General features: G+C 47.6%; 1 protein-coding gene across 3 annotated transcripts in view; it reads right to left on the reverse strand.

Moving 5' to 3' along the window:
* Positions 1 to 4819: 4819 nt before the first annotated feature.
* IFT38 (intraflagellar transport 38) overlaps positions 4820 to 26711 on the reverse strand; it is a 35685-nt gene continuing 13793 nt past the window's right edge. For 2 of the 3 annotated variants that reach the window (XM_078440179.2, XM_078440180.2), the window contains 7 exons: positions 25037 to 25170; positions 20546 to 20687; positions 18230 to 18302; positions 12597 to 12704; positions 9618 to 9673; positions 9316 to 9372; positions 4820 to 5848 (listed from right to left, as the gene is read on the reverse strand). In XM_078440179.2, coding sequence (XP_078296305.1) covers positions 5702 to 5848; positions 9316 to 9372; positions 9618 to 9673; positions 12597 to 12704; positions 18230 to 18302; positions 20546 to 20687; positions 25037 to 25170 — 717 coding nt within the window. In that variant the 3' untranslated portion in view covers positions 4820 to 5701. The remainder of the gene's footprint in view (positions 5849 to 9315; positions 9373 to 9617; positions 9674 to 12596; positions 12705 to 18229; positions 18303 to 20545; positions 20688 to 25036; positions 25171 to 26711) is intronic. The other variant, XM_060648290.3, reaches the window with a different exon arrangement.

A 26711-nucleotide genomic window follows, 5' to 3' on the forward strand; every position in this document is an offset into this window, starting at 1 on the left:
ATATGGGTCTTGGGTAGTATTTATTTGGATTACTGGGTTTTGAAAGTTATTTTTGCTACATATAGAACTTCAGAATGGTTTTTGGCTCCTAGTATTCTCAAGGTGTGGCCATGCTGTCTTCCGGTTTGCGCAGTTTCTGGCTGAGTGGAGAACTCGACAGAAAAAAAGATGTGGTAGCCAAATGCCGGACAAAGCCATGCCCTGCAGGAACCTAGCCACCAAAGAAACCTCAGGGGCCAAAGCAGTGGAGAAAAATCGTGCTCTCCAGGGACTCCGGGAGCAAGCCGCCTCCCTAGCAGCCTACTGACAAGGCTCTCTATGTCGCCAGCCAGCAAAGGCGAGAGATTTACAAGGAATAGCTCTGTTATCACAGAGCAGACCAAGCGGTGAACTGGAGCAAGGCAATAAACCCATAAACAGCACGGTGGGACTTGTCTTTTTCTTTTTCATTTTGAACAGTTTCTACTGCTGTGTCTTCAGGGTCAGTATGTTCTCTTCTGTGGCGCCTCATCTGCTCTCAATCCCAGTTTTTGTTTTTGTTTCTTTAATCTCCCCAAGTTTTGAGATTTTCTTTAGGCCTTATCTCTTCTTAATATGCTCCTGCCTCCCTCTGCCATCTCAATATAGGGAGTACAGTTAAATGTCTGAATGTCCTTTCCTACTAATTCTGTCATCTGTCATATGAGTATGGGGGGGGGGGTGCTCATTCCTTGGTCTCTTTCTTGATTCTTCTCATTATGCCTGGTAAGTTTTGATTGGACACCAGACACGGGGAATTTTATCTTGTTTCGTACAGACTATTTTTATACGCCTTCAAATTCTTGAGCTTAATTCTGGAACACATTACTTAGAAACAGCTGCATCCCGGGGCGCCTGGGTGACTCAGTCAGTTAAGTGTCCAACTCTTGATTTCGGCTCAGGTCGTGATCTCACGGTTGGTGGGATGGAGCGCTGGGTCAGGCTCTGTGCTGATGGCAGGGAGCCTGCTTGGGATTCTCTCTCTCTCTCCCTCCCTCCCTCTCTGCTCCTCCCCTCCTCACACTCTCTCTCAAAATAAATAAATAAACAATGGAAACCAATTTGACAATAAGCCTCATATATTGAAAAAATAAATAAATAAATAAATAAACAAACAAACAAACATAAAAAAAAAGAAAGAAAGAAACAGCTGGATCCTTTCAAAGCTTACTGTTTTCAGCTTTGTTGGCCAGGACCAGCCACCCTTAAGTTCAGGGCCACTGTGGCCCAACTTGTGAGGCAATGTCTCGGTATTCTGGGTGCTCTACTTGATGCCCAAGTCACAAAACTGTTTTGGAGCCTTATCTACAACAGATGCGATAGACATCCAGGTGTAAAAGATGGTGAAATCAATCTTAGCCTTCGCACTCCTAACGGTAGCATCAGCCCAAGTGGTCATCTGGCCAACTGGTCATCATCACACACACAGATGTGTGTGTTTCCAATACACCATATGGATTTAAGCAGGACTCCTAACGAAGACTTTGCTTCATCAGTTATGAACACTCCCTCTTATAGAGTCAACCCTTCCCATTCCACAAACCAGTTCCCTCCAGCTAAAAAAAAAAAAAAAAAAACCCTCGTTTTCCTCTCAAAACACAAAACAAAGCTTCCTCCGCCCCTCCAAAATGTTCTTGGCCACGCTCTTCTCCCCTGGCTGGGCCCTCTCTTTTCACTTGGGACCACCCCCCTTGCGGAACACTCATCAACATTCACCGTGTTGGCTTCGCATTCTGACCTCTCTTCGGCCCATCGCGTGCCGACTGCTCCCGGCTGAGGTCGCCACAGATTTCCTAAGTGCCAATGTGGCCCGTTGTGACTCCGGCCCGTTGAGGAGGAGGATTTAGCTTGCTCACCCCTCCCTTCTGTGGAAATTCTCCCTGCCTTGGCTTCCCTCACACAACCTTCCAGCCCTCCTACCCTCTCGTCACTCTTCTTCAATGGTCTTTGGAAAATAAAACATATTTTCCCCGAATTATTAAAGCAAAATACAGTCACTTTAGAACATTTAGCAAATACTTTCCCAGTCTCTCTTCCTGGCTCCTTGTGGCTTTTGCCTCCGAGACACAGCATTTCTCAGGCTTCCAACCTTGGCTCTCTTCCCACCCCACGTGTTCTCCCCCGAGCAATCTGAGGAAAATGATCTTCAGACCTCAGTCTCCAGCCCTTACCCTTTTCCTGTCTGTAGATTTACCTTTTCCGAAATTCATTTCATCAAAACAACACAATACACGTAGTTTAAAAAGCCAAAAGTGACCAGGCTTATAACGGAAAACAGCAGCCTTCTGTCTTGTTCCTCCCCTTCCTGTACATTCCCACTCCCAAAACTACATACCCTACATACACTGTTTCTTGCTTTATCATCTTCGAGGTTATCTAGTGACCTCTACATGGCAAATGGCACTTGGATGTACGTCAGCTTATATTCCCACTCTGTTTCTCCTTCTTTCTGACAGAGTTAGAGCATGGTTTTTGTTGACATCGTCAGTGTCCGTCTTTTAACTTTATTACCATTGATCACTCCTGCGCCATTTTCTCGTAAGGACTTTATCGTTCTTAGAATGAACAGTGCACCTTTTTTAAAAACTCCATTTTCTGTGTCACTATGGCTTAATTCTTTCCGAATCGCCCAAGAGAAGTGTACAATCAGAATACCGTTTCACAGACACACTGGTTTTTCCATCAGTTACGTTTTCCCCTCACGACATCCCTGCTTGAGCTCTCGTTCCTCCTCTTCCACTCACATCCTCATTGCAAGGACTTTTGTTCCGGGCAGTTTGAGTTCTCTTGCAATTCAACCAGTCCCGGATTCCAGCACCTCGGAGTCTCCCGGGCCAGTCTAACCACTGTGATATTTATGTGGCGTGTTGCTAACTTCAGCCAAACCCACTTCCTTTCAGACGTTCGGCACGACACGATGTTACAGTTTAAAACGCGAACGAAAGAGTGCTCGCAGGTATTCTGCCCCGCCCAGCCGAAACAGCAAGTTCTTCAGACCTCTCAGTGCGAGAAGTCCTTGGACTTGGTTCTTGATGGCTACCACCAAAAAAAATTAATGACTTAAAAACTTCCTTGACATTTTCAGTCAATACACATCTGGAAAGCATTTTAAGAGGTCCTTTAGTTACACGGCTAAAAACAAAGAACTATTGGCAATGATCTAAATGAGGGTTTTTCATTGACCTAATCAGACAATCTTCTTTGGGGCCCGAGTCTGTTCTGACGCTTGGCCCAAAACAAAAGACACGAGGTCATCAAGCTCTTGTACATATCTGACTCCTGGATCTGTTACAGTGACAGACACACACTGGTAACTACAATCAGGTACTTGAAGCTCCTTTGCTGACAGAAGCTGCCCGAGGAAGGAAGTGCCACTCCATGGGGAGACTGTGCAGTAGTTAACCAAGGGATGAGGGACCACGAAGGAAGAGGTGAAATCATAAACCGCACATGGCACTGGAGCCTCTATTGGAGGAGGGGTTACCTGCAGCTTGGGTCAGGCTCCCCTGTTAATGCCCATGAGAAGAAAAAATCACATAAGGAAGGGGCGCCTGGGGGCTCAGTCAGTTAAGCGTCTGTCTCTTGATTTTGGCTCAGGTCATGATCTCACGCTTCATGAGTTCTAGCCCTGTGCTGGGCCCTGAGGTGACAGCGCAGAGACTGCTTGGGATTCTCTCCCTCCCCTTCTCTCTCTGCCCCTCCCCGGCTTGTTCTTTCTCTCTCAAAAATAAATACATAAACATTTTTTAAAAAAAGAAGAGAGCATCACAAAAGGAAAAGAGAAATACATTTTTTGGTTTTTTGTTTTTTTGTTTTTTTTTTTCAAAAGATAAGTCAGGTCAGAGTCAGGGAAACCAAAATGATAACATCCAGGACGATGCCGTGGAAGGCAGGGCTCTGTGGGGGTGAGCACAGCGCCCACACACCCCATTCCCTGTGAGTGCGTCATTTCAAAGAGGGCACATCTCCATCACTCCCAAATTAACCGAATGCCGTTTTAAAACAGGAGTAATCTCTTGGGAATGCAAGCTGGTGCAGCCACTGTGGAAAACAGTATGGAGGTTCCTCAAAAAACTACAAATAGAACTACCCTACGACCCAGCAGTGGCACTACTAGGTATTTACGCAAGGGATACAGATATGCTGTTTCGAAGGGGCATACGCACCCCAATGTTTACAGCAGCACTATCAACAACAGCCAAATGATGGAAAGAGCCCAATGTCCATCGATGGATGAATGGATAAAGAAGATGTGGTCTATATATACAATGGAGTATTACTGGGCAATCAAAAAGAATGAAATCTTGCCATTTGCAACTATGTGGATGGAACTGGAGGGTATTACGCTAAGTGAAATTAGTCAGAGAAAGACAGATATCAGAGGACTTCACGCATATGAGGACTTTAAGACACCAAACAGATGAACATAAGGGAAGGGAAACAAAAATAATATCAAAACAGGGATGGGGACAAAACAGAAGAGACTCATAAATATGGAGAACAAACGGAGGGTTGCTGGAGGGGCTGTGGGAGGGGGGATGGGCTAAATGGGGAAGGGGCATCAAGGAATCTACTCGTGAAATCATTGTTGCACTAGATGCTAATGTGGATGTAAATTTAAAAAATAAAAATTAGAAAAAAAAAAGGAGTAATCTCCGGCACAGGAGTTGGGAAAAGATAGAGGAAACAGCAAACATGATAGAAACAATCATCACATTATCTCCTAAAAGTTGACATGTACACAGTAACCTGTGAACTTTTCTTAAATATTTTACGTTATAGGTGAATATAAACAACGTAATTATAGTTTCAAGTAAAACTTATTTAATAATATAAAAATACGGTCCTAAATACATTTGTTAAGAGTTAAGTAACTTCAGAAGACTTCTGCGTTCATAACTGAAAAATCTGTGAGAGCTGCTCTGCGCTTCCGTATCAGAAACACGACACAACTCCACCTGTCACTTCTCATTTCACATCAGCGACATTATTATCCTAGTGCTACTCAACCTAATGCAATCCCGGTTAAGTTTTTTAGTCAGAAACAGCTTTCCTTTAACTAGCTTTCCTAGGAAGGGATGTCAACCTTCTGAGAGAAAATGAAGTGCTTTTATTCCGGAGCGTCTCTCTGTTGCCTGGATTTGAAAGAAAGTGGGTTTTCATCTAACTTAGCTAACTTTCATTCAGGAAATTTTAGTAAAATACATTTAAAGCTTGGTATCGCAAACGTGCAGAAGAAAATAGGACCATACAACGAAATAAAAGCCAGAATTAAAAGCCGAAGTACAGTAAATGTTCTAAATTGTACAGGTCAAGAGGAGTCAGGTGCCTCCCCGCCCCCAGCCAATTCCTAAACTGAGTCCTGTGCCCAGCCCGGGTCTATCCCCCCCCACCCCCGACTCCTGGCGGAAACGCTTGACAACAACTGCCAAGATGAACAGCGTTGGCCCTTATTTCTCCTCGGGTTTTCGTCCCGTGGAGGTGCATCTCTTAGAACACAGGCGTTTCCCAAGTTCGCTGAAGCTCCGTGGAGTGACCTGGAGGAGGCTACAGACCGAGGTGTTGCTTCATTAACAAGTCCAGCTGGTTTAGCGCGTGAAATCGGTTTCCCTCCTAACCTTCTAACTTCCCGTTTACCTACAGATCTGAGGGATTTAATCTGTCCGGTCTCTTGGCACAAAGCTCAGAAGTCATTGTCGCTCTCATCCAGGGGCTCGGGTTTCCGGATCCTTCGACTGGGCTTCGCTGGCGTGACAGCAACGCTCTCGTCTTCCAAATCGTCGTCTTCTTCATCGCCCTCCATGTCAATCTCACTGTCCTCCGAGTCCTCCTACAGGAAGACGGCAAACACAGCTGACGGCCCGTCTCTTTCTGACAGCTTGTCAGCAGAGGCCCCTTTCCACCAGTAGCTCAGTTAACTAGCAACACCCACACGTGAAGGAAGAGCTCGGCAGAGAAGCAGTGGGGCGTGGGGCGTGAGAAGGGGACCTTTGTTGGCTCAAAGACAAACACAAACGGATCATCTAAGCAGTGATCCTCAGATACGAGCGTGCAGTCTACACCCGGTGCTGCAGGGGCCGGCTTTCCCACTGAGGTCTCAGAAACACCACCAGATGCCGCTCTGCTCCGGGGGCCCAGAGACCCACCAGTGGATAACAAAGACCGAGGGGCTTGGAGATTAGGAAGGGGGTTTATTTTGGCTTTTACCAGACTGGGGGTGGAAAGCCACCCGGGAATTGGGCAAAATAAAAGGAACAGTGTGTCCCTCGCCTAGATCTGGGGTGACCAGCTCAGCCGGGCTTTAGAGCTGCAAGTGCTGGGGCACCTGGGGGGCTCATTCAGTTAAGCTTCTGCCTCTGGACTTCAGTTCAGGTCACGATCCCACGGTTCGAATGTTTGAGCCTGCCATCGGGCTCTGCACTCACAGCACAGAACCTGCTTGGGATTCTCCCTTTCTTTCTCTCTGCCCTTCCCTCACTAGCGCTCTCACATGCGCTTTCTCTCTCGCTCTCAAATAAATAAACTTAAAACCCAAAACTATAAGTCATGCGTCCCAGGTAAACCAAGATGGCTCGAGCCAGACCACTCCCTCCAGCATACATACATGCTGCAATTTCCTTCTTAAAAATACAAAACAACAACCCTCAACTTCATCCCATCTTCCTTGCCAGCTACTCTGCCCTGTTCCTCTGCACCCCCCTCCCCTGGCAACAGTGAAACTCCTTGAAGGAGCACTGAACCCCCCCCCCCCCCATTGGCTCTCCTCTCGCTGTGTCCTCAACATACTCAGCAGGCTTCACCTGCCAATCCCACGACTGCTCTTGAAACAGAGGAATTCAAATCCAATGGGCGCAGCTCCGGCATCTGGTGTGACCTCCAGCCTGCGCCTTCTTGCTTGAAAGCCACCCTGTGCTGCAGGGCGCCCTTCTCTCAGGTGCTCGCCCCACTGCACTCCTGCATCTTCCAATCTCACGCGTCCCTACACCCTCCGTCTCTCTGACTCTACGACGTGGCTCAGCTCAGAGCCCTGAGGCTCCCTCCTCTCCTCTTTCTACTCTCTCCCCTCACACAATCACATGTATCCTTGCAGCTCGAACGCGGCTGCAAACTCAACTCCAGCCCAGGCCTGACCCCTGAACTCCAGACTTGAATTCCAACTGGCCGTTCGACCCCAGCACGTGGATGGCTGGCAGGCACTGCATGCGTAGCATGTCCCAACCCCAACTCCTGCGCCGCTCCCCAAGCCCCACCCACCTCGGGACATGCCAAGGCTACCTGTGCCGTCAGCCAGTACGCCACAAGCTGGGGTGTCCTTCATTTCTCGTCCTCTCACGCCCCATGTCTAGTTAACACAACTTCATGGTTCAGACCATGGAAACATCCAGAATCCGATGACTTCTTAACACCTTCGCTGCTACCACCCTAGGCTGAGCCGCCAGCCCCTCCGGCTCCCGCAAGTGCCTCCTGACTAGGCTCTCTTCATTGCCAGTCGGCTCTGGCACAGCCGGGCTCGCGGTCCTCGGCCCCTTCCCACAGCACTCAGAGAAAACCCCGGGTCCTCATCAGGTCCTGCCAAGCTCTGGCGCCCCCGCTCCCCGCCCTGCCGCTCCTGTCTGCCATCCACTCCATCCCAGTCGCACCACCGTCTCTACACCTCCAAAGCAGGAGCCATATTCCCTGTGTTCTGGATGCCCTTCCCTGCACCACGTCCCTCCTTCTGTTCAGGCCTCTGCCAAATGTCACCCGATCACAGAGACATTCCCTGACCGATCAAAAGACACCAACCTCCTCCCTCGACCCTGTCATTCCGTTCCCTGAACTGCTTTCTTTTCTTCTGGCCACTATGACCCGACGTATTCCCTTGGTTACTGCCGGAACGTGAGCTTCCTAGAGGCGGGGACGCATTCCCCATCATCTGTAACACCTGCACCTAACAGGCACTCAGCAAGTGTCTGTCGTGCGGACGAGTGCGCACACAAAGGACGAGCCCGTACGCCTGGGCCAGGTGCGGAGGCGGCCTCCCTAAAACCAACAAGCGACAACAGGCGCAGAGGACGTGTGAGCTGTCACTCGGGCATTTGTTCTGAGACGAGAGAGCTACGCACCTGAGCAAGCAGATCGTAAGACAAGGGAGCCGACGGTGCCTTCCGGGCATCCCCAGCCCCCACGCCAGACTTCCTATTCGTGCCTCGAATGGGTAAGACGGGTGGGCAGAAGCTATTTGAGCATCCAGCCCGACTCTGTTAAACATGTTTGAGGTGGTTTCTCTGCTTCTCGAAGACTACCTTCTGCGATTCCAAGGCCCCACCTTCTCTGCGCATCTTGCCCAGCAAACCCTCTCCCTCTGTGGATTTCGGTAACAATACACAATGTTGGCACTAAATGGAGGGATCTTTTGTACAAGAATGTCAACTCCTGCTCTGTCCCTGTGCAGCCACTAGAGCCACACTCCAGACACAGGTGGCACACGACCTGATAAGGAGGTCTGTGCTCTGTCAGCCCAGTCACCCCTTGTTTCTGGGGCCTCACAGGCTTGCCAGGGACTGCCACCAAGAAGGCAGGCCTGGGGCAATGGACGGTGCAGCCCCACCTGTGGGGCCCTGGCAAGGACCGGGTTCCCCATCCCGGTTCGTTTCCCCGTCAGTATTAAGTCAGTGACACTCAAGGCACCGGCAGCCTGATGTCCCAGCCTCTTGCCCAGCCTCTCTGAGGCCCTGGTCTCAGGACAGCCTCCTTTTCTGTTCCCTCCCCAGAATGGAACTGAAGAGAGGGCTGGTCTTGACCCCAGGACCTCAGCAGGTTCCATTCTTTTCTAGGTTACAGTTCAAGGGCCTAACGACCTTTCTTGTCTCGTGGCTCACACTCACCCCTCCTCCTCAGCATAGGGAAGTTCTCCGATCTCTGTGGGACCCGGTTGGCGTGGCTCTCACCCAGGAGACAGAGCCATCACTGGGAGGGAAGGCTCTGCTGGCCCTGAACAGGCCAACACACACACACACACACACACACACACACACACACACACACACACACAGATGAGGTGTAGGCCCTGAGCAGGCCAACACACACACACACACACAGACACACACACACACACAGATGAGGTGTAGGCCCTGAGCAGGCCAACACACACACACACACACAGATGAGGTGTAGGCCCTGAGCAGGCCAACACACACACACACACACACACACACACACACACACACACACAGATGAGGTGTAGGCCCTGAGCAGGCCAACACACACACACACACACACACACACACACACAGATGAGGTGAAAAGAAAACCAACCTGCTTCTTGGAGCTGGAAGTCCTGCACTGACCTAAGAGAGCTGGTGCTGCTTCCGTCTTTGGAAAGCGAGAATGGAAAGAACAGGGAGAAGGAAAAAAAGCGGGGGTGGGAGGGAAAGCACATTCATTGGAAAAGAAAAGAGCCATCAACACATCAACAAGCAGAGGAGAGTCCAGCTCCTGGGGGGCCCAGCTCTGCCGTACGCCCAGCAGCGGGCTAGGCTGAGGCTCACGGCTCATCTACAAAGCCAGCCCCGGAGCAGGAAGAACGGAACAGCTAAGGGGAGCTCGTCGGGACTCACGTCGTCATCGGAGTCTCCACCCTGCATTGTGCCCACGATGAGTTTGCTAGGTCTTCCTGAGGAGAACCAAAGCATGAAGAAATTAGGAAAACCTCATTAAAAAAAAAAAAAAAAAGGCGGGGCGCCTGGGTGGCTCAGTCGGTTGGGCATCCGACTTCGGCTCAGGTCATGATCTCGCGGTCCGTGAGTTCGAGCCCCGCATCGGGCTCTGGGCTGACAGCTCAGAGCCTGGAGTCTGTTTCGAATTCTGTGTCTCCCTCTCTCTTTGACCCTCCCCTGCTCATGCTCTGTCTCTCTCTGTCTCAAAAATAAATAAATGTTTAAAAAAAAAAGGCAAGGAATGGTATTCAAGATTTGCTTTCCTTTAGAAAATTGGGGAAAACAAGAATCACACTAAAAAATTTACTTAGGTAGCATCCAAATAATCAAAACTATAATAAACCACAATAGATTTTCTAGATTTCCACTTTGAAAAAAAGGAAAAGGGCAATAAAATATAATCATTAACTCGGAAGTCAGAAAAATATATATGCATCCTGTAAATGTTGTAAGAAAAATCAGTGAATCCCACTATGAGTAACAGATAGCTGTGCTATCCGTTGGAAAAACAAAGTCTTCCTCCAGGGACCAATGTATTTGAATCTATGAGCTTCAAAGAGAAAAAACTAAGTATCACACTTAGTTCATCTTTCAAACCTGCGCCGCCCCCCCCTCCCCCCCCACCAACTCCATTATCTCAGGGATTCTCCTCTCTCCTCTGGAAGTCAGGGTTGCTGACAGGGGACTTCTGCCAACACTCAGGAGCCATCCTGCACGGGGCAGAAGCGGACAGCTGCATCACACCCGGAGGCTGACAAAGGAATAGCCGTGACCCCAGGTCAAGGCCTCGGGGCAAGGGCAGCGAGGGCAGCCCAGAGAGGAGCTCACTCGGGACAGGCCTGGGGTGACCACCAAGAGCTATTTAAGGAAACTTTCCCTCACTCAGATCAAATGCAAGTCTTGTGTTGTCCAAAGCCCTTATTTATAATTTTTAGAAATGGACTTTGTGACTTGACTCCTGCAGGCTGAATGATCAGCAGAATTCAGGAGCCCCAGTGCCTCTATGAGATTCTCCTGAGCCAAACATCTACCTTTCCAGAGCCTCAGCTCCCATCTACAGAATGGGAGTCATAACCTCTAACCTCTATTTGTATCATGAAGCTGTTAAAAATAAAAGGAAAAGACATCAGAGCATCTAAGTAACTTATGTAAAAAGGAAAATGTAATAAAGAACAGCCGAACCTAGAATAAGGGCAGTTAGCAGGAAGAGTTAGTATCAAATGAAGATAATTCACCTCTTAAATATGTTGTGTATATAAAAATGCAAACTGGGGCGCCTGGGTGGCTCGGTCGGTTGGGCTTCCGACTTCGGCTCAGGTCATGATCTTACAGTCCGTGAGTTCGAGCCCCACGTCAGGCTCTGTGCTGACAGCTCGGAGCCTGGAGCCTGTTTCAGATTCTGTGTCTCCCTCTCTCTCTGCCCCTCCCCTGCTCATGCTCTGTCTCTCTCTGTCTCAAAAATAAATAAAAACATTAAAAAAAAAATAAAAAAAAAATTAAAAAAAAAATGCAAACTGCTCCCAAAATTAACAAATGGTAGATAAATGTTTTTAAAGGCAAGTATGGGGCATCTGGGCGGCTCAGTTGGTTGAGCGTCCGACTTCGGCTCAGGTCATGATCTCGCTGTCCGTGAGTTCGAGCCCCGCGTCGGGCTCTGTGCTGACAGCTCACAGCCTGGAGCCTGCTTCGGATTCTGTGTCTCCCTCTCTCTCTGACCCTCCCCCATTCATGCTCTGTCTCTCTCTGTCTCAAAAATAAATAAACATTAAAAAAAAAATTTTAAAGGCAAGTATAGGGCAATGTAGTAATATCTATCAAAATAAAAATTTACATAACCTTTGACCTAAGAATTCCCCCTTGAATGGTACAAACACTGAAGATAAACAGAAGGATGTATCTACGAGGAAAAGAAAAATAAAATAAATATCTTTCAATATGGGAATGCCTGAATAAACCCCAGGTATGATCACACTGTGGAATACTATGCAGCTGTCAAAAAGAACGAAGCAGAATTGTGTTTTCCTGACACGGGAGGAGTTCTAATATATTTCATCATAATGTTTTTAAAAAGCAAGTTGCAGGAGGTGCCTGAGTGGCTCAGTCAGTTGGGCGTCCAACTTTGGCTCAGGTCAGGATTTCACCATTCACGAGTCCGGGACGCGCGGTGGGCTCTGTGCTGACAGCTTGGAGCCTGGAGCCTATTTCAGACTCTCGGTCTCCCTAGCTCTCTGCCCCTCCCCCCCCCCCCAAAATAAACATTAAAAAACAAAAAGCAAGCGGCAAAACTATGCACAGAGTCTGGTCCCATTTAGGTTAAAAAATGTCTCAGGTGGTCTTTGTGTCTAAGTTTCACTGTATGTGTGTGCTTGCCTCTGTGTGAAAAGGCAATGTGGAAGGACCACCCCCCCCCCCCAAGCCACTGACCGGGACCCCTCTAGGATGGAAAGTGGGACCTCAAGAAGATCCCAGGGGAGCACCCACACTTGTCCAGATATTTTATTGCTCTTTACCAGTGAGAAAGCAGAAACGACTAGGTTTTTTACAGGCAGAGATGGTTGTGTGAGTCCCTTCTCTGTGCATAATTCTCTGATTACACGGGATGCAAGTGCACTGAGAACAGTTTGGACCCAAAAAAGGACAGAACACAGCTCAGTGGCAGAAGCAGTGTGTTCCCATGGCCTCTGTGACCAGGACACAAAGAACAATCAGCTATTCTTGAGACCACAGGTAAGAGTATTAGCAGCAAAGGTGACCACACAGAGGACTTTAAGAGCTGAATCCTGATAAACAACAGAGCAGGATAAACCCTGGAGCAGGGGCCACCCGGAGTGTACTATGACAGGGCACGGGAGGGAGGACAAGAGAAAGAAGTCGTGCTACCTTGCATGAGCACCTCCATGGCCGTTCGCGGCTTGGACAACCGTCTCTCCTCCAATTCACTGTCAGATTCGTCTTCCTCCTGGATGTCAATGTCCGAGTCGTCATTACCTGGGAGCAACACAAGTAGGAAAAACAAAAGGGCGGCTCCATCACTACCTCTGAAACAGCTTGTATCCAAAAGGCTCTTGTGCAAAACCATTTGCACTCCTCAGCCTTCCTTCTGCTGCATTAGATTTTATGAGACTCTTAGGATTGGCCTGTAGATACTTAGAAGGGTTAATGCAAACAAGGATATACTGGGTTACTTTTTTTAAACAATTTTCCCAAGCAAGACAAAACTGGGTCAGAATACTATTCTGGTAGGTGAACTACAATTTGAATCACCAGCTGTCAAGGTATAGCTGGAAGTTCTTGGTTAATTGGGGGCAAAGTCCATTCTCTGTTCACGATTAGGAGGCGTTACCACGACTCGAGCTCTTTGTGGGTAACAGAGATGAGGAGACAGAGCCCACTGAAAAGGTGAGGGATTGCACCAAAACAGGCCTGCAGGCGACAATGAGAGCAGGCCAGGAAAGGCTGGCCTGAGAAAGACGGTGATCTAGTGAGTGGCTGTAAGAACTCGTGCTCACGATCTCCTTTCCTGGAGAAAATTCCCTTACAGAGATACACAAAGAGAGGGCGTTCTCACATTGTGAGATGTGCGACAGCCTTACACATTAATTTCTTACACGTTAATTTCTTAAATACTCTTCCAGAGTCTTGTGTGGGTTAGACATTTCCTAATGGGAACTTAGAGGAGGAGAGTTTCCACAGTGGAGAGAAAAAGCTTTCACTGCCCAGCTGACTCCCTGTGACCGGGGAGAGACACTGGTTTTGGAAGGACAGAGCAGGAGGAGTTTGCAGTCGCTGTGCTGACCAATGACTCAGAGGTCAGTTTGGAAGTACAGTAATTGTTCGTCTACGAAAAGGCTTTGCTCAGCCCCTGCTCTAAGTGGGTGAGTGGGTGGCTGCATCTGCCTGGGCACCAAGGGAAAGTTCTCTGCTTTCTTTGCCGTGGAGAGAAGAGCTGTGCTCTCCAGCATGAAGGGGTAAGCTGGGAACTAGGGATGTGTTACTAATAGCATCCTGCAAGGACTTCAACACAATCTGTCTGAAAACCGCCACCGTACAAAAAGCCTATACAGAGAATATAATTAAATACTAACACAAATGAATCACTACAAAACGCAATTACTATTCATCTGAGTTCACTTTTTATGGACATTTTATTATGACATTGTATCATTACCCCTTGCAATATAAATCAAATGATATCATGAATTTTAAAATAATAATAATACATGTTTCTCAGGCTCAATAGGATTTCTTCTGACAAGCTCAAGCCAATACACTAAATTAACGCATGCGGACATGGAAATCACCGAGTTTTATCAGTGACACGTTCAAGTTAAGGATAGCAGACAAGAGTGCCCATAAAATTCAAAGAGGAAAGAACAGTCTTTCCAACAAATGGTGCTGGGACAACCAGAGAGCCACACGCACAACAATGAGTTGGACTCCTACCTCACACCATATGCAAAGACTAATTCAAAATGGATAACAGTTAAAACTGTAAAAGTCTTCCAAGAAAATATAGGGATAAATCCTGGTGACCTTAAATTAGGCAGTGGTTTCTGAGATATGACACAAAAATGCAAACAACAGAAGAAAAATTAACAGCGTGGACTTCATTAAAAGTTTGTGCAGCAAAAGCCAGCACTAATGAAGTGAAAAGACGGCCCAGAGAATGAGAGAAAAATATCTGCAAATCACAATTTGCATAAGGATCTGGTATCCAGAATATACAAATAACTCTTACAATCCAATAATAAAAAAACAACCCAATTTAAAAACGTCCAAAGGACTTGAACAGACATCTCTCCAAAGATTTGTACGAATGGCCAACGAGCCTGGAAAAGATGCTGCACTCCATTAGCCATCACAGGAACAACCATCAAAGCACAGTGAGACACTACTTCATACCCACGTAAGCTACAGGCAGTTTCTTTTCAGGTTTCTCTTTTTATTTATTATCTTTTAGATGTTTGTTTATTTTTGAGAGAGAGAGAAAGGGGGCGCACGCAAGTGTGGGAGGGGGAGAGAGAGAGGGAGCCAGGAGGTGAAGCAGGCTCCGTGCTGACAGCAGCAAGCCCGACATGGAGCTTGAACTCATGAACTGCAAGATCACGACCCGAGCAGAAGATGGATGTTCAACCAGCCGAGCCCCCCAGGCGCCCCCAAGTTTCTCCTTCTACATCAGCACAGTCCAATGGAAACACAATGCCAGCTGACAGATCTAATTTAAAATGGTCTAGTGACTACATTAAAGTAGAAACAAGTCAATTAATTCCAGTAATGTCTTACTTAACCCAATGTATCCAAAATACCATTTCAACAGGTAAACAACGTAAAGTATTAGTAATGAGTAATTTAACTTTTTACTCATACTAAGTCTTCAAAATATTTTCCACCAACGGCACTCCTCAATTTGGATGAGCCACACTCGAAGTGTTCAAGAGTCACACATGGCTTGTGGCTACGAACTGGATGTCACCATTCTGGCCTCGGCTCCCTGAGCGCCTTATCTGTCACCGTGCCCCCAGTGCTGGTACAAGGCCTGACACACAGTAGGCATGCAGCAAGTAAGTGTTGAACGCAAGAACATTTGCTCTCCACTATATCATAAAAACTAAATCCCAGCAAGGTTACTAAAGTGCTTTGTAGCAATTTGTGGGTCATTTTATGAAATCAGAGGACTCTACATTCCTTACACTCCAGTGCTGAATCCTGTAGAGGGCACAGTTATAAATTTACCACGAACAGTGAGGTTTAAAAGGACGGTGGGAAGATGAGGGCTGTCCTTACTGTGACCACAGGGCATGTGAACAAAGTACTTGGCCTTTTTCGTCTCTGAGGTCCCCAGGGCAAGGACCTGTCTCTGATCACTCAGACTTGCTCTCTCTTACTCCAGGCCCTTACTCCAAACCCACAAAGCCAATTTGGTGACATCACCTCCTGCTTAACAGAGAAGACAGGAGCCATCAGATGGGAGCCCTTCAGCACACGACCCATCTTCCAGCCTGAGCTCGAGTCCTGCACGCCCACACGTTTCCTCACTCGGCAAAACTCATCCCCTCACTAAGCTCTGGTTCTCACCCTTTCTTACAGACTCCCAGGACTTTCCTCATCCGGTACCTCCTTCCTCTCCAAGTTACACTTCTCAGCCTTTGCGTAAATAGCATCTCCCAAGGAGGCCTACGTTGACCCCCAATTTAAAACACAATTCCAGGGCATCTGGGGGGCTCAGTCAGTTGAGCGTGCAACTCTTGACTTCGGCTCAGGTCATGATCTCACGGTTTGTGAGTTTGAGCCCCGCATCGGGCTCTGTGCTAATAGTGGATAGTCTGCTTGGGATTCTCTCTCTCCCTCTCTCTCTCTGCCCCCACCCCACTCATGCTCTCTCTCTCAAAAAAAAAAAAAAAAAAAAAAAAAAGAACTTAAAAAGAGTAAACGCAGGCTGCCCGGGTAGCTTGGTCAAAGTGTCCGACTTTGGCTCAGGTCACTTTGGCTCACGGCTCATGAGCTCAAGCCCCACATCGGGCTCTGTGCTGACAGCTCAGAGCCTAGAGCCTGCTTCAGATTCTGTGTCTCCCTCTCTCTGCCCATCCCCCACTCGCACACTGCCCCCTTCTCTCTCAAATATAAATAAATATTTAAAAATTTAAAAAAAAAGGTAAACACAATTCCACACACCCTCACCATCTCCCTCTCTGCGCTACTTTACCCCGAAAGGCATTTTTCACTTTCCATGCACAGTTTGCTCATTGTTTGTCTCCTCTCACTGGCAACCAGCTTGGTTAAAGCAATGATTGCTTTTTTTTGTTTTTCTAAATTTTTTTTAATGTTTTTATTTATTTTTGAGAACGAGAAAGAGTGTGCACAAGCGGGAGAGGGGCAGAGAGACAGGGAGACGTAGAATCAGAAGCAGGCTCCGAGCTGTCAGCCCAGAGCCTGACACAGGGCTTCAACTCCTGAACTGGGACATCATGCCCTGAGCCGAAGTCGGACGCTTAACCGACTAAGCCACCGAGGTCCCCAGAATCCCTGTCTCTTGTCCACTAAGGAACCCTTCTTCGCACCCAGAATAGATACTCAACAATGGTTTACTGCACCGAATCAGCTGTCTACACGATGGTGTAAACAAGATGAGCTCTTTCAGCTCCTGGATTTTGCTCATTCTTACCCCTAATTTGCGTCCGTGTCCTATTTGCCTTTTCTGTTCAGAGAAGTCTTTCAGAAAGTGTCCTTTTATCTAACTCCCCGCTGATCCCAACTCTCTGGCCAATGTTCCCGCATACACAGAAAAGCAAAGAAAGAACATCTTAACAACTTTAGGATGGTTCTTCTAATTTTCCTCACTTCTTTGCCCTCAAGCTAATTAAGTGCTTTCCTTCATTAATTTGGTTTAAACGGGACATTATTTTTCCAAAAAAAGCAAAGTCACAGATGCTCCTAAGAATATTTGTCCTTCAAGAGATCCCACACCTGTGGATCACAAAATTAAAGTGTGAGTTCAGAAGAATAAAGACCAATGACAAAGGTCTTACGGTTGGCCCAGGCACACGGCAGGGTGCAGCCAACCAACCAGGGCTCTTACTTGTGCTGGGCCTCCTGGGAGGGGATAAACTCCATGCAGGCTTATCACTTAGGGCTGCCTCGGGCTCTCTGGCCTGACCTGGAACCACAGAGGTGAGGGGGGCTGCTCTGGCTAGAGAGGCCCCTGGAATTTCCTAAACTTGCCTCTAAAGGATTTCCCAGCACTCCCTATTCTCCTTCCAGAGTTTCCTGAAATTTAGGAGAGAGAGGCAGAAAACAAGTACAAAAGGAGAGAGGCCCAGAGACAGAGAGGGAGGGAACGTGTCCCAAGTCCCACACACGGCATCCTCAAGCATGAGAGAATAAAATACTTCATCATAAAAAAGAGAGCAATAAGCAAGAGGAGGAGGAACCGAGACAAAGCCATTGATTCGGCATTAAGACCATGTGCTGAGGCCGCCCAGACACCTCGGTGAAGTTCGTGGAGGAAACGTGCTAACCAGTCACGGAGAACACCCCTCCCCAGCACGCAGCTCTCACATACGGGTAGCCCCCACTTGCCCCCAGGTGACGGCCTCACTGCACAATCCTGGATTACTGGGGACACAGGACGGGTGTGTGTGGGAGGGGACTAACTCTAATCAAGTGCCCCACTAACATGCACTGCATTAATGACACCTGCTTTCTATCGGTCCTAAAATAAGGAACCTAAAGACCTCCGAGACCACATTTTCTTTTATAGTTACATATTATACGTAACTCAAACCGTATCATTTAAACAGGGAAAAACAGTATTTTAGTTGATAAGAAAATCAAACGTGCTTTGAATGCTGTGTAATTTGAACCAGTCTCTTGAGCTCGAGTGAATTAAAATGGTACTTGATATAGAAGTTTTGAGAAAATCGCCTTTTGAAAATAAATTAAATACACGCATACATTTGTCGAGGCTAAAAACGCTGGTCCAGAAGAAACAGCCCGGTCTACCCATGTGGGCTTACCTTCAGTCTTGAGCAGACGCTTTTCTTCTTCCTTCAGCTTGTTCTGCATCAGACGCAGAGTGTTCTCAGCTTCCTATGGAACAGCAGGAACAAGATTCAGAAGAGATCACCCTTTGGTGGACTGTTCTATCATTCTCTACCACGTGGATAAGCAGGGCCGAGTCTGTGACGCAAAAGCAGCAAAGATGTAAAGCACATGGAGACAGCGAACGCTGCCTGAGAACCAGGGCCGTGGTCCCAAGGCCCCCTCTCTCCAGGATCAGCCAGCAGCCCAGCCAGGGGAGGCCGCCTGAAGTGGCACCGCGGGCCCTCGAAGCCCTGAAAAACACCGAACCGGACAGGGAAATGCCCGTGTGTCTGTGTGGGACGTCGACATGGGGCAGACGCATTGAGAATGGGATAGTACGGGCCTCCTGCTCTCAGAAAATAAGGCATGAATTTTATTGTTTTTCTGCTCTGTGCTATTCCAGCCCCAGAAGATGCTAAATGGTGAAACTGATCTGGGTGAAAAGAGAAAAGAAATAAAAACTAGTCTAATTCCTAGGGGGACAAAAGCTAATACCTCAGCTAGGTGACAAAATGTGGCCCTGATTACGGTCAAGAGAGAGAACGGGAGAGGACAGTGGCTTTTAAAAGTTTGGTGTCATTCTACACAGCAAGAAACAAGCACTGTTTGAGGCACGAGCTACCTTCAGGGAGCAGGTGTTATGAGCACACGGAGCAGGTGTGAGCAGAGGAAGGAATGCTCGTCCCCGGGCCACGTCCTCGGCACGACCTCCACACCCGGGGGCGGCCCCGCGTGACACCACAGAATGCTCACTTTACTTTCACGGCCCTTTTCTGCTCTTCCCCAGACACTGTCCTCACCACGGGCCTGTCCTGCACCCTTGCGGCTCCGTGGCCTGCCCCTGCCATACAGCAGTGGTGGCAACCGGCTCCGTGTCAAGATAAAGGTGTCCCTTGGGGCGCCTGGGTGACGCAGTCGGTTAAGCGTCCGACTTCAGCCAGGTCACGATCTCGCGGTCCGTGAGTTCGAGCCCCGCGTCGGGCTCTGGGCTGACGGCTCGGAGCCTGGAGCCTGTTTCCGATTCTGTGTCTCCCTCTCTCTCTGCCCCTCCCCCGTTCATGCTCTGTCTCTCTCTGTCCCAAAAATAAATAAAAAACGTTGAAAAAAAAAATTAAAAAAAAAAAAAAAAAGATAAAGGTGTCCCCAGGAAAGCATCAGCCACCCCCCGCCGGCCGTCCTGTACAACCAAACAGCCCCACCTCATTCAAACACCCAGCTTTTAAGAAGGAAGCATAATCTTTACGCCGAAAGCTGCCAAGGACGGCGTGAGAGAGGGAGGTTACAGACCAGTTTCAGCATGAACACGGATTCCAAGGGACCATTCTTGGGTTAAGCAGAAATATCCCCAAGGGATAGTAGCAATTCAAAAAACGAGAGTAACCTGGCCCATTTTCCTTTGTTCTGAAATCCGTATTTACCAGCTCATGCTGGGACCTGAAACACTCTTTCCTAAATGGCCTGGAACAATGGGATGAGAGGAACCCGGACGACCGCTTGCTCCGGGTCCCACACACTTCCCACAATAATCAGTAAACTGCGTTTCCTCTTTATAAAGCAGTATCTGATAAACTACTTTCAATTAAGCAGGGCCTGAAAATCTTTCAGTGACCTGACCAAGCAAATTTTCAGAAATCTACCCAAGGCCAGTCACCTACTCCGTGGAACTCAGTGCAAATGAAAACGCACTTAAGAATTATTAAGAATTCAGGGGCGCCTGGGTGGCTCAGTCGGTTGGGCGCCCGACTTCGGCTCAGGTCACGATCTCGCGGTTTGTGAGTTCGAGCCCCACGTTGGGCTCTGTGCTGACAGCTCAGAGCCTGGAGCCTCATTTGAATTCAGTGTCTCCTCCTCTCTCTGACCCTCCCATGCTCATGCTCTGTCTCTCTCAATAGTAAACATTAAAAATAAATAAATAAAAAATTATTAAGAGTTCCAAACCAGTGACGGCACAGCATTAAAGCAAGCACAGGCCCTCCTAAGCTAAGTCTTGTGCGATTGCGCAGGTCACGTGGCAGCCCCGTCTGCCGCCCTAACGGACCAAACCCATCAGAGATCCGACCAGCCTGGAGTCCAGGCCACACCACCAGCAAAAGAGAAGAGCTGCGTGAGCGATCCGCAGACTTGATCAGGGAGGAGCGACATCCAGGGAATGCTCCCCCACGACAACATTTACAAACTGACACGTCACCAAGTACAGAATCCCACGCCAGAAGGAACGGTCTGTGGAGAGGAGCGGGCTAAGCGCTCACCTCAAACCTCTCTTGCTCCATCCTATGATGGTCTTCAAGCTGCTGTTCCAGGTAAGCCAGATTTCGAAATTTCTCCAGATAAATGTCATACTGCTTCTGCAACTCCTCCTCGATCTTCTCATATTCATCCATAAAGGCCGGCCTACAACGACCAAGTGAAATAAAAAGTGAAAGATTCATCAACAGACAGTTGAGATTAGTATGCTGAGCCCCAGGCCCCACCACGGTCTGCTGTGGAAAGCCTTCATGGAGAAGCGCCTTCAGCTGGAAGCTGCTTAAAGCTCATTTCCCTTTCCTCCTCCCTCCCCTCAAAAGCAACACGCTTAGTTTGTTTGTTGATCAAAAGATCTTTGTAAAAACTTGAAAATAATCTTTAAAGTATGAAGAATAAGGTAAAGATTACTCATAATCCTATCACCAGGTACAAGCACTGAATATTTGATAAACATCCTTCCAGACTTTTCTGTGCATAGGTATATATACAGAGAAAGAAATGTGTTTTTTTCTTTGTTTTGCAAGAGAAAGAGAGAAAGGTGGGAGAGGGGCAGCCAGCAGGCTCCATGCTCAGCGCAGAGCCTGAGACGGGGCTCATTCCCACAACCCTGGGATCATGACCTGAGCAGAAATCAAGAGTCGGACACTTAACCAACTAAGCCACTCAGGCGTCGCAGAAATGCATTTTTATTTTTTATTTATTTAAAAAAATTTTTTTTAATGTTTATTTATTTTTGAGAGAGAGAGAGAGAGACAAAGACAGAGACAGAGCATGAGCAGGGGAGGGGCAGAGAGAAAGGGAGAGAGAATCTGAAACAGCCTCCAGGCTCTGAGCTGTCAGCACAGAGCCCGATGCGGGGCTCAAACTCACGAGCCGTGAGATCATGACCTGAGCCGAAGTCGGACGCTCAACCAACTGAGCCACCCAGGTGCCCCAGGAATGCATTTTTAAACACCTTTAAGTACATTACCTTAAATGAAGCTTTGCAATCTTTTTTCTTACTCACTCTGCCATAGATTTTAATACAGACTTAAAAAGTAATCACGTGTCATACACTTCTCACAAAATTAGTAACCTAAATATATACATTATCTTAGTTGAGCAAAGTATTTCGCTGTCTGGATGCTCCAAAAAGTACTCCATCCCCTAAAAAAGGGAAACATAGGTTGCTACAATTTAAAGCTAAGTTTTTAAACAATATAAAATCTAAAAGCAAAGCAATAACACAAAAGCTTGTTTTGACTGATTTGATGAGTTTATGTTTTTTTCTCTTATTTTCGACCTTAAAGGGAAACTCTCTTGTTTTAAAAATATACAGATAGGGGTGCCTGGGTAGCACAGTCAGTTAAGCTTTCGACTTCAGCTCAGGTCATGATCTCGTGGCTCATGAGTTCAAGCCCCGCATCAGGATCCTTGCTGGCAGTGCGGAGCCTGCTTTGGATTCTGGTTCTCTCCTCTCTCTCTGCCCCTGACCTGCTCACACTCTCTCTCAAAAAACAAAACAAAACAAAAACATAAATTAAAAAGTAAGAGATTATCTTTGGGACTAGAGCAAAACCAAACTTTTCTATTAAAAGGATATGAGAAATCTAACCAAAGAGGTGAAAAATCTATACATTGAAAACTATCCAAAGCTTATGAAAGAAATTGAAGAAGGCACACACAAAAAAAGGAAAAAGATTCCATGCTCCTGGACAGGAAGAACAAATATTGTTAAAATGTCAACAGTATCCAAAAGCAATCTACATATTCAATGCAATCCCTATCAAAATACCACCAGCATTCTTCACAGAGCTAGAACAAAAAATCCTAAAATATGTATGGAACCAGAAAAGACCCCAAATAGCCAAAGCAATCTTGAAAAAGAAAACCAAAGCAGGACACAATCCCGGACTTCAAACTGTATAACAAAGCTGTCATCATCAAGACAGTATGGTACTGGCACAAGAACAGACACTCAGATCAATGGAACAGAACAGAGAACCCAGAAACGGACCCACAAACATATGGCCAACTAATCTTTGACAAAGAAGGAAAGAATATCCAATGGAACAGACAGTCTCTTCAGCAAGTGGTGCTGGGAAAACTGGACAGCGACAGGCAGAAGAATGAACCTGGACCACTTTCTTACACCAGACACAAAAATAACCTCAAAATGGATGAAAGACCTAAATGTAAGACAGGAAGCCACCAAAATCCTCGAGGAGAAAGCAGGTAAAAACCTCTTTGACCTTGGCTGTAGCAACTTCTCACTCAACGTGTGTCCAGAGGCAAGGGAAACAAAAGCAAAAATAAACTACTGGGACCTCATCAAAATAAAAAGCTTCTGCACAGTGAAGGAAACAATCAGCAAAACTAAAAGGCAACCAACAGAATGGGAGAAGATATTTGCAAACGCTATATCAGATGAAGGGTTATATGCAAAATCTATAAAGAACTTATCAAACTCAACACCCAAAAAACAAATAATCCAGTGAAGAAATGGGCAAAAGACATGAACAGACACTTCTCCAAAGAAGACATCCAGATGGCCGACACATGAAAAAATGCTCAACATCACTTATCATCAGGGAAATATAAATCAAAACCACAGTGAGATACCACCTCACACCTGTCAGAATTAACATTAACAACTCAGGCAACAACAGATGTTGGCGAGGATGCAGAGAAAGAGGATCTCTTCTGCATTGTTGGTGGGAATGCAAGTTGGTGTAGCCACTCTGGAAAGCAGTATGGAGGTTCCTCAAAAAATTAAAAATAGAACCACCCTATGACCCAGCAATTGCACTACTAGGTATTTATCCAAGGGATTCAGGTGTGCTGTTTCGAAAGGGCACATGCACCCCAATGTTTATGGCAGCAATGTTGACAACAGCCAAAGTATGGAAAGAGCCCAAATGTCCATTGATGGATGAATGGATAAAGAAGATGTGGTGTGTATGTATACACACACACACACACACACACACACACACACACACACACTGGAGTATTACTCAGCAATCAAAAAGAATGAAATCTTGGGGTGCCTGGGTGGCTCAGTCGGCTGAGCGTCTAACTTTGGCTTAGGTCGTGATCTTGTGGTCTGTGAATTCGAGTCCCACATCGGGCTCTGTGCTGACAGCTCACAGCCTGGAGGCTGCTTCGGATTCTGTGTCCCCCTCTCTCTGCCCCTCCCCCACTTGTGCTCTGTCTCTCTCAAAAATATATAAATAAATGTAAAAAAAATTTAAAAAAATAAAATCTTGCCATTTGCAACTACATGGATGGAACTAGAGGGTATTATGCTAAGTGAAATTAGTCAGAGAAAGAAAAATATCACACGACTTTACTCATATGAGGATATTAAGATACAAAACAGATGAACATAAGGGAAGGAAAGCAAAAATAATATAAAAACAGGGAGGGGGACAAAATATAAGAGACTTAAATATGGAGAACAAACAGAGGGTTACTGAAGGGGGTGTGGGAGGGGGGATGGGCTAAATGGGTAAGGGGCACTAAGGAATCTACTCCTGAAATCACTGTTGCGCTATATGCTAAGTAATTTGGATGTAAATTAAACAAAATTAAGAAAATTAAAAATCTATGTAGGAAAAAAAGGGTACGAGACTTAACAAAAATGAATTTATGCTTGAAAGGCAGAATTTTTTAACGAGACAAACATATCAGGTGGGCCACATTCCAAAGGTGGAAGGACGTGGTCTTGTCCGTGGCTGGGAGGAAGCCTGTGGTGCTCCCTGGGTTACCCCAGGCGCTGCCTTCCCTCAGGTCTCAGGACAGCAGCCGGACTGTGGCCCGGTCACCAGTATCTCAAAACAGCAAGACATTCAAACAGGTGCAGGAGCTACACGGAGGAAGAAGCGAAGGGAGAAAAATGAAGGGACGACGGAAAGGGAGAAAAAGTAGTGGCACGGGAGAGAAAATGACAAACAGACACAGCAAGAAAAGGAGGGCACAAAATGAGAGACAGAGAGAGAGAGAGAAAGAGTGCCCGCAGGCTCCAAGAAAACGCGAGAGACACACTTGGAAGGCTCCAACGACCTAGAAGGCATTTGGCGCCCCCATCATCATCCATATTCCCTGGAAAAGAGGTTTTCGGTGATGGAAAGCGAAGAGAAAGACGAATTACCGGTGAAGAATGATAAAGGTCTAAAATCTACTCACACTGAGAAAGGGGAGTGTGCTTCTGTTTCCCCCTCATTTACGGCAAGGCCCAGATCTCAGGGGACGAGCCTCGCGCAACATTCACCATGTGGACTCACTCACTCGGCCCTGCATTCCGAGAAGCTGTGGAAGCCTGAGGGGAGGCTCCAGGTACGGTGAAAGCAGGGGGAGCACGAGCTGCACAGAGCGCTCGTGACCGTGAGCGTCGCCCGTACACCGGGAGGCCGAGACAGTCCCACAGGAGGCCGTCCCCGCTGCCCGTGTGCCGCTCACTCTGCTGGAACTTTCAAAGACGACAGTCTCCTCATCCTTCAGGTGTTCGTATCTACCTGACACTCTGCAGAGTCTGGAGTCGCTTCCGATTTCTTTCCAGTTCTAATTTCCTCTTCTCGATTTTGGCTTCTAAATTAGCTTCGTCAGAGGCCACGTTATTGAGCAGGTCTTTAGTCTTCTGAACCTGTGCCTACAGTGAACAGGAAGTGAATGAGGCGGGGGCCAACAAGGAACACCAACCGGACTCTCGGCAGAGAGGGACTTCGCGACTCGGCAGGCACCGCGACACAGGCTACGGGAAAGCAGAGTCAGCGAACAGGGCAAAGCCTCCCCTGGCCATCACTCAGTTAACCAACTCGTTGCAGAGGGAACGTCACACAGGCCCAGAAAAAAATGACCGTCCTTTTTCCACGAGAAGAGGTGGTTTCTTGCCAGGGAAACAAATGAAGACGGAAAAAACAGTGTCCTGGGCAGAGGGGAGAGGCTCCCAAGGCCTCCTGCGCAGCTCACTTGTTTAGACTGGTCACCCAGCTACTGCTCTGAGTTGGTAGTCTGCCTCTGTTTACACCAGTCAGGTTACTCCCCTGCTCACAAACATCTGACTCACAAAATGTGTGCACACGCAAGCATGGCTTTATTTAGAAGGCAACAGAAAGAAACCTTAGGGGGTCCCAGCCCTAATCCTGCCTGCTGGGACCGAGACAGAAGGCACCTCTTCTCTCCCCGGCAAGTAAACCTCGACTACAGACTAAAACAGAGAAACTACCCTGTGAAGGCAGTGCGAAAGCGGCCCCCTCAGCGGACCTGGCCTTCGGGCCGGAGCGTGGGTAGCAGGGCCTGGGAAAGAAAGCGAAGGGAAAGAGAGAGATCACGGACAAACCGCAGGCCTCCCTGTTGTCCCACGCCGGTCTGGGAAGCCGGCCGGGCCGGGCCTGGGCTCCGAGCTGCCATCGGCCGCAGCAGAAATGGTGTCCGGGAGCGTGGGGCTGCCTCCCAAGTTCTGACGTCCCAACTCTGCCTCACGTCCCCGACGCCCGAGGCGGGCTTCTGCCCACCAGGACCCCACACACGTGTCCTCACCCACGAAGGCCTCGTGTCTGCTCACCTGCAAGTCTATGACACGCTGTGGGGTCCACAAAGAAACCCTGTAAGGAGCGTGGACACTCCGTGACTGTCAAAGACTATATATCTTTGGAAGCAACCACCTCTATTGTTTATTTACGGTTTCATTTTTTTCTACTAACTATACTCACCATTTCCAAGGTGCTTTCATGAAAATAATCGTATCACTATCCGTTTGCTGCAAGTGCTTTAAAAATCCCAAAAGAGATCTAAGCTCACTCACAAGAAGACAAGGGGAGTTTCTAAACAAAAACCTCAAGTTGATGGCAACTATTTCTCTGACTCAAAGTCAGACTAAACCTAGTGCATTTATCTGACTTCAAGAATAAAAACAACTTGGGGCCCCTGGGTGGCTCAGCGGTTGAGCATCCAACTTCAGCTGAGGTCACGATCTCGCGGTTCATGAGTTCCAGCCCCACATCGGGCTCTGTGCTGACAGCTCAGAGCCTGGAGCCTGCTTCAGAGTCTGTGTCTCCCTCTCTCTCTGCCCCTCCCCCACTTGCATTCTGTGTGTGTATCTCTCAAAAATAAATAAACCTAAAAAAAGAATAAAAACAATTTTTTAGGGGCGCCTGGGTGGCTCAGTCGGTTGCGCATCCGGCTTCGGCT

Source organism: Panthera onca, chromosome E3 (genome assembly GCF_046562875.1).
Source record: "Panthera onca isolate mPanOnc1 chromosome E3, mPanOnc1 haplotype 2, whole genome shotgun sequence".
Classification (NCBI taxonomy): Eukaryota; Metazoa; Chordata; class Mammalia; order Carnivora; family Felidae; genus Panthera; species Panthera onca.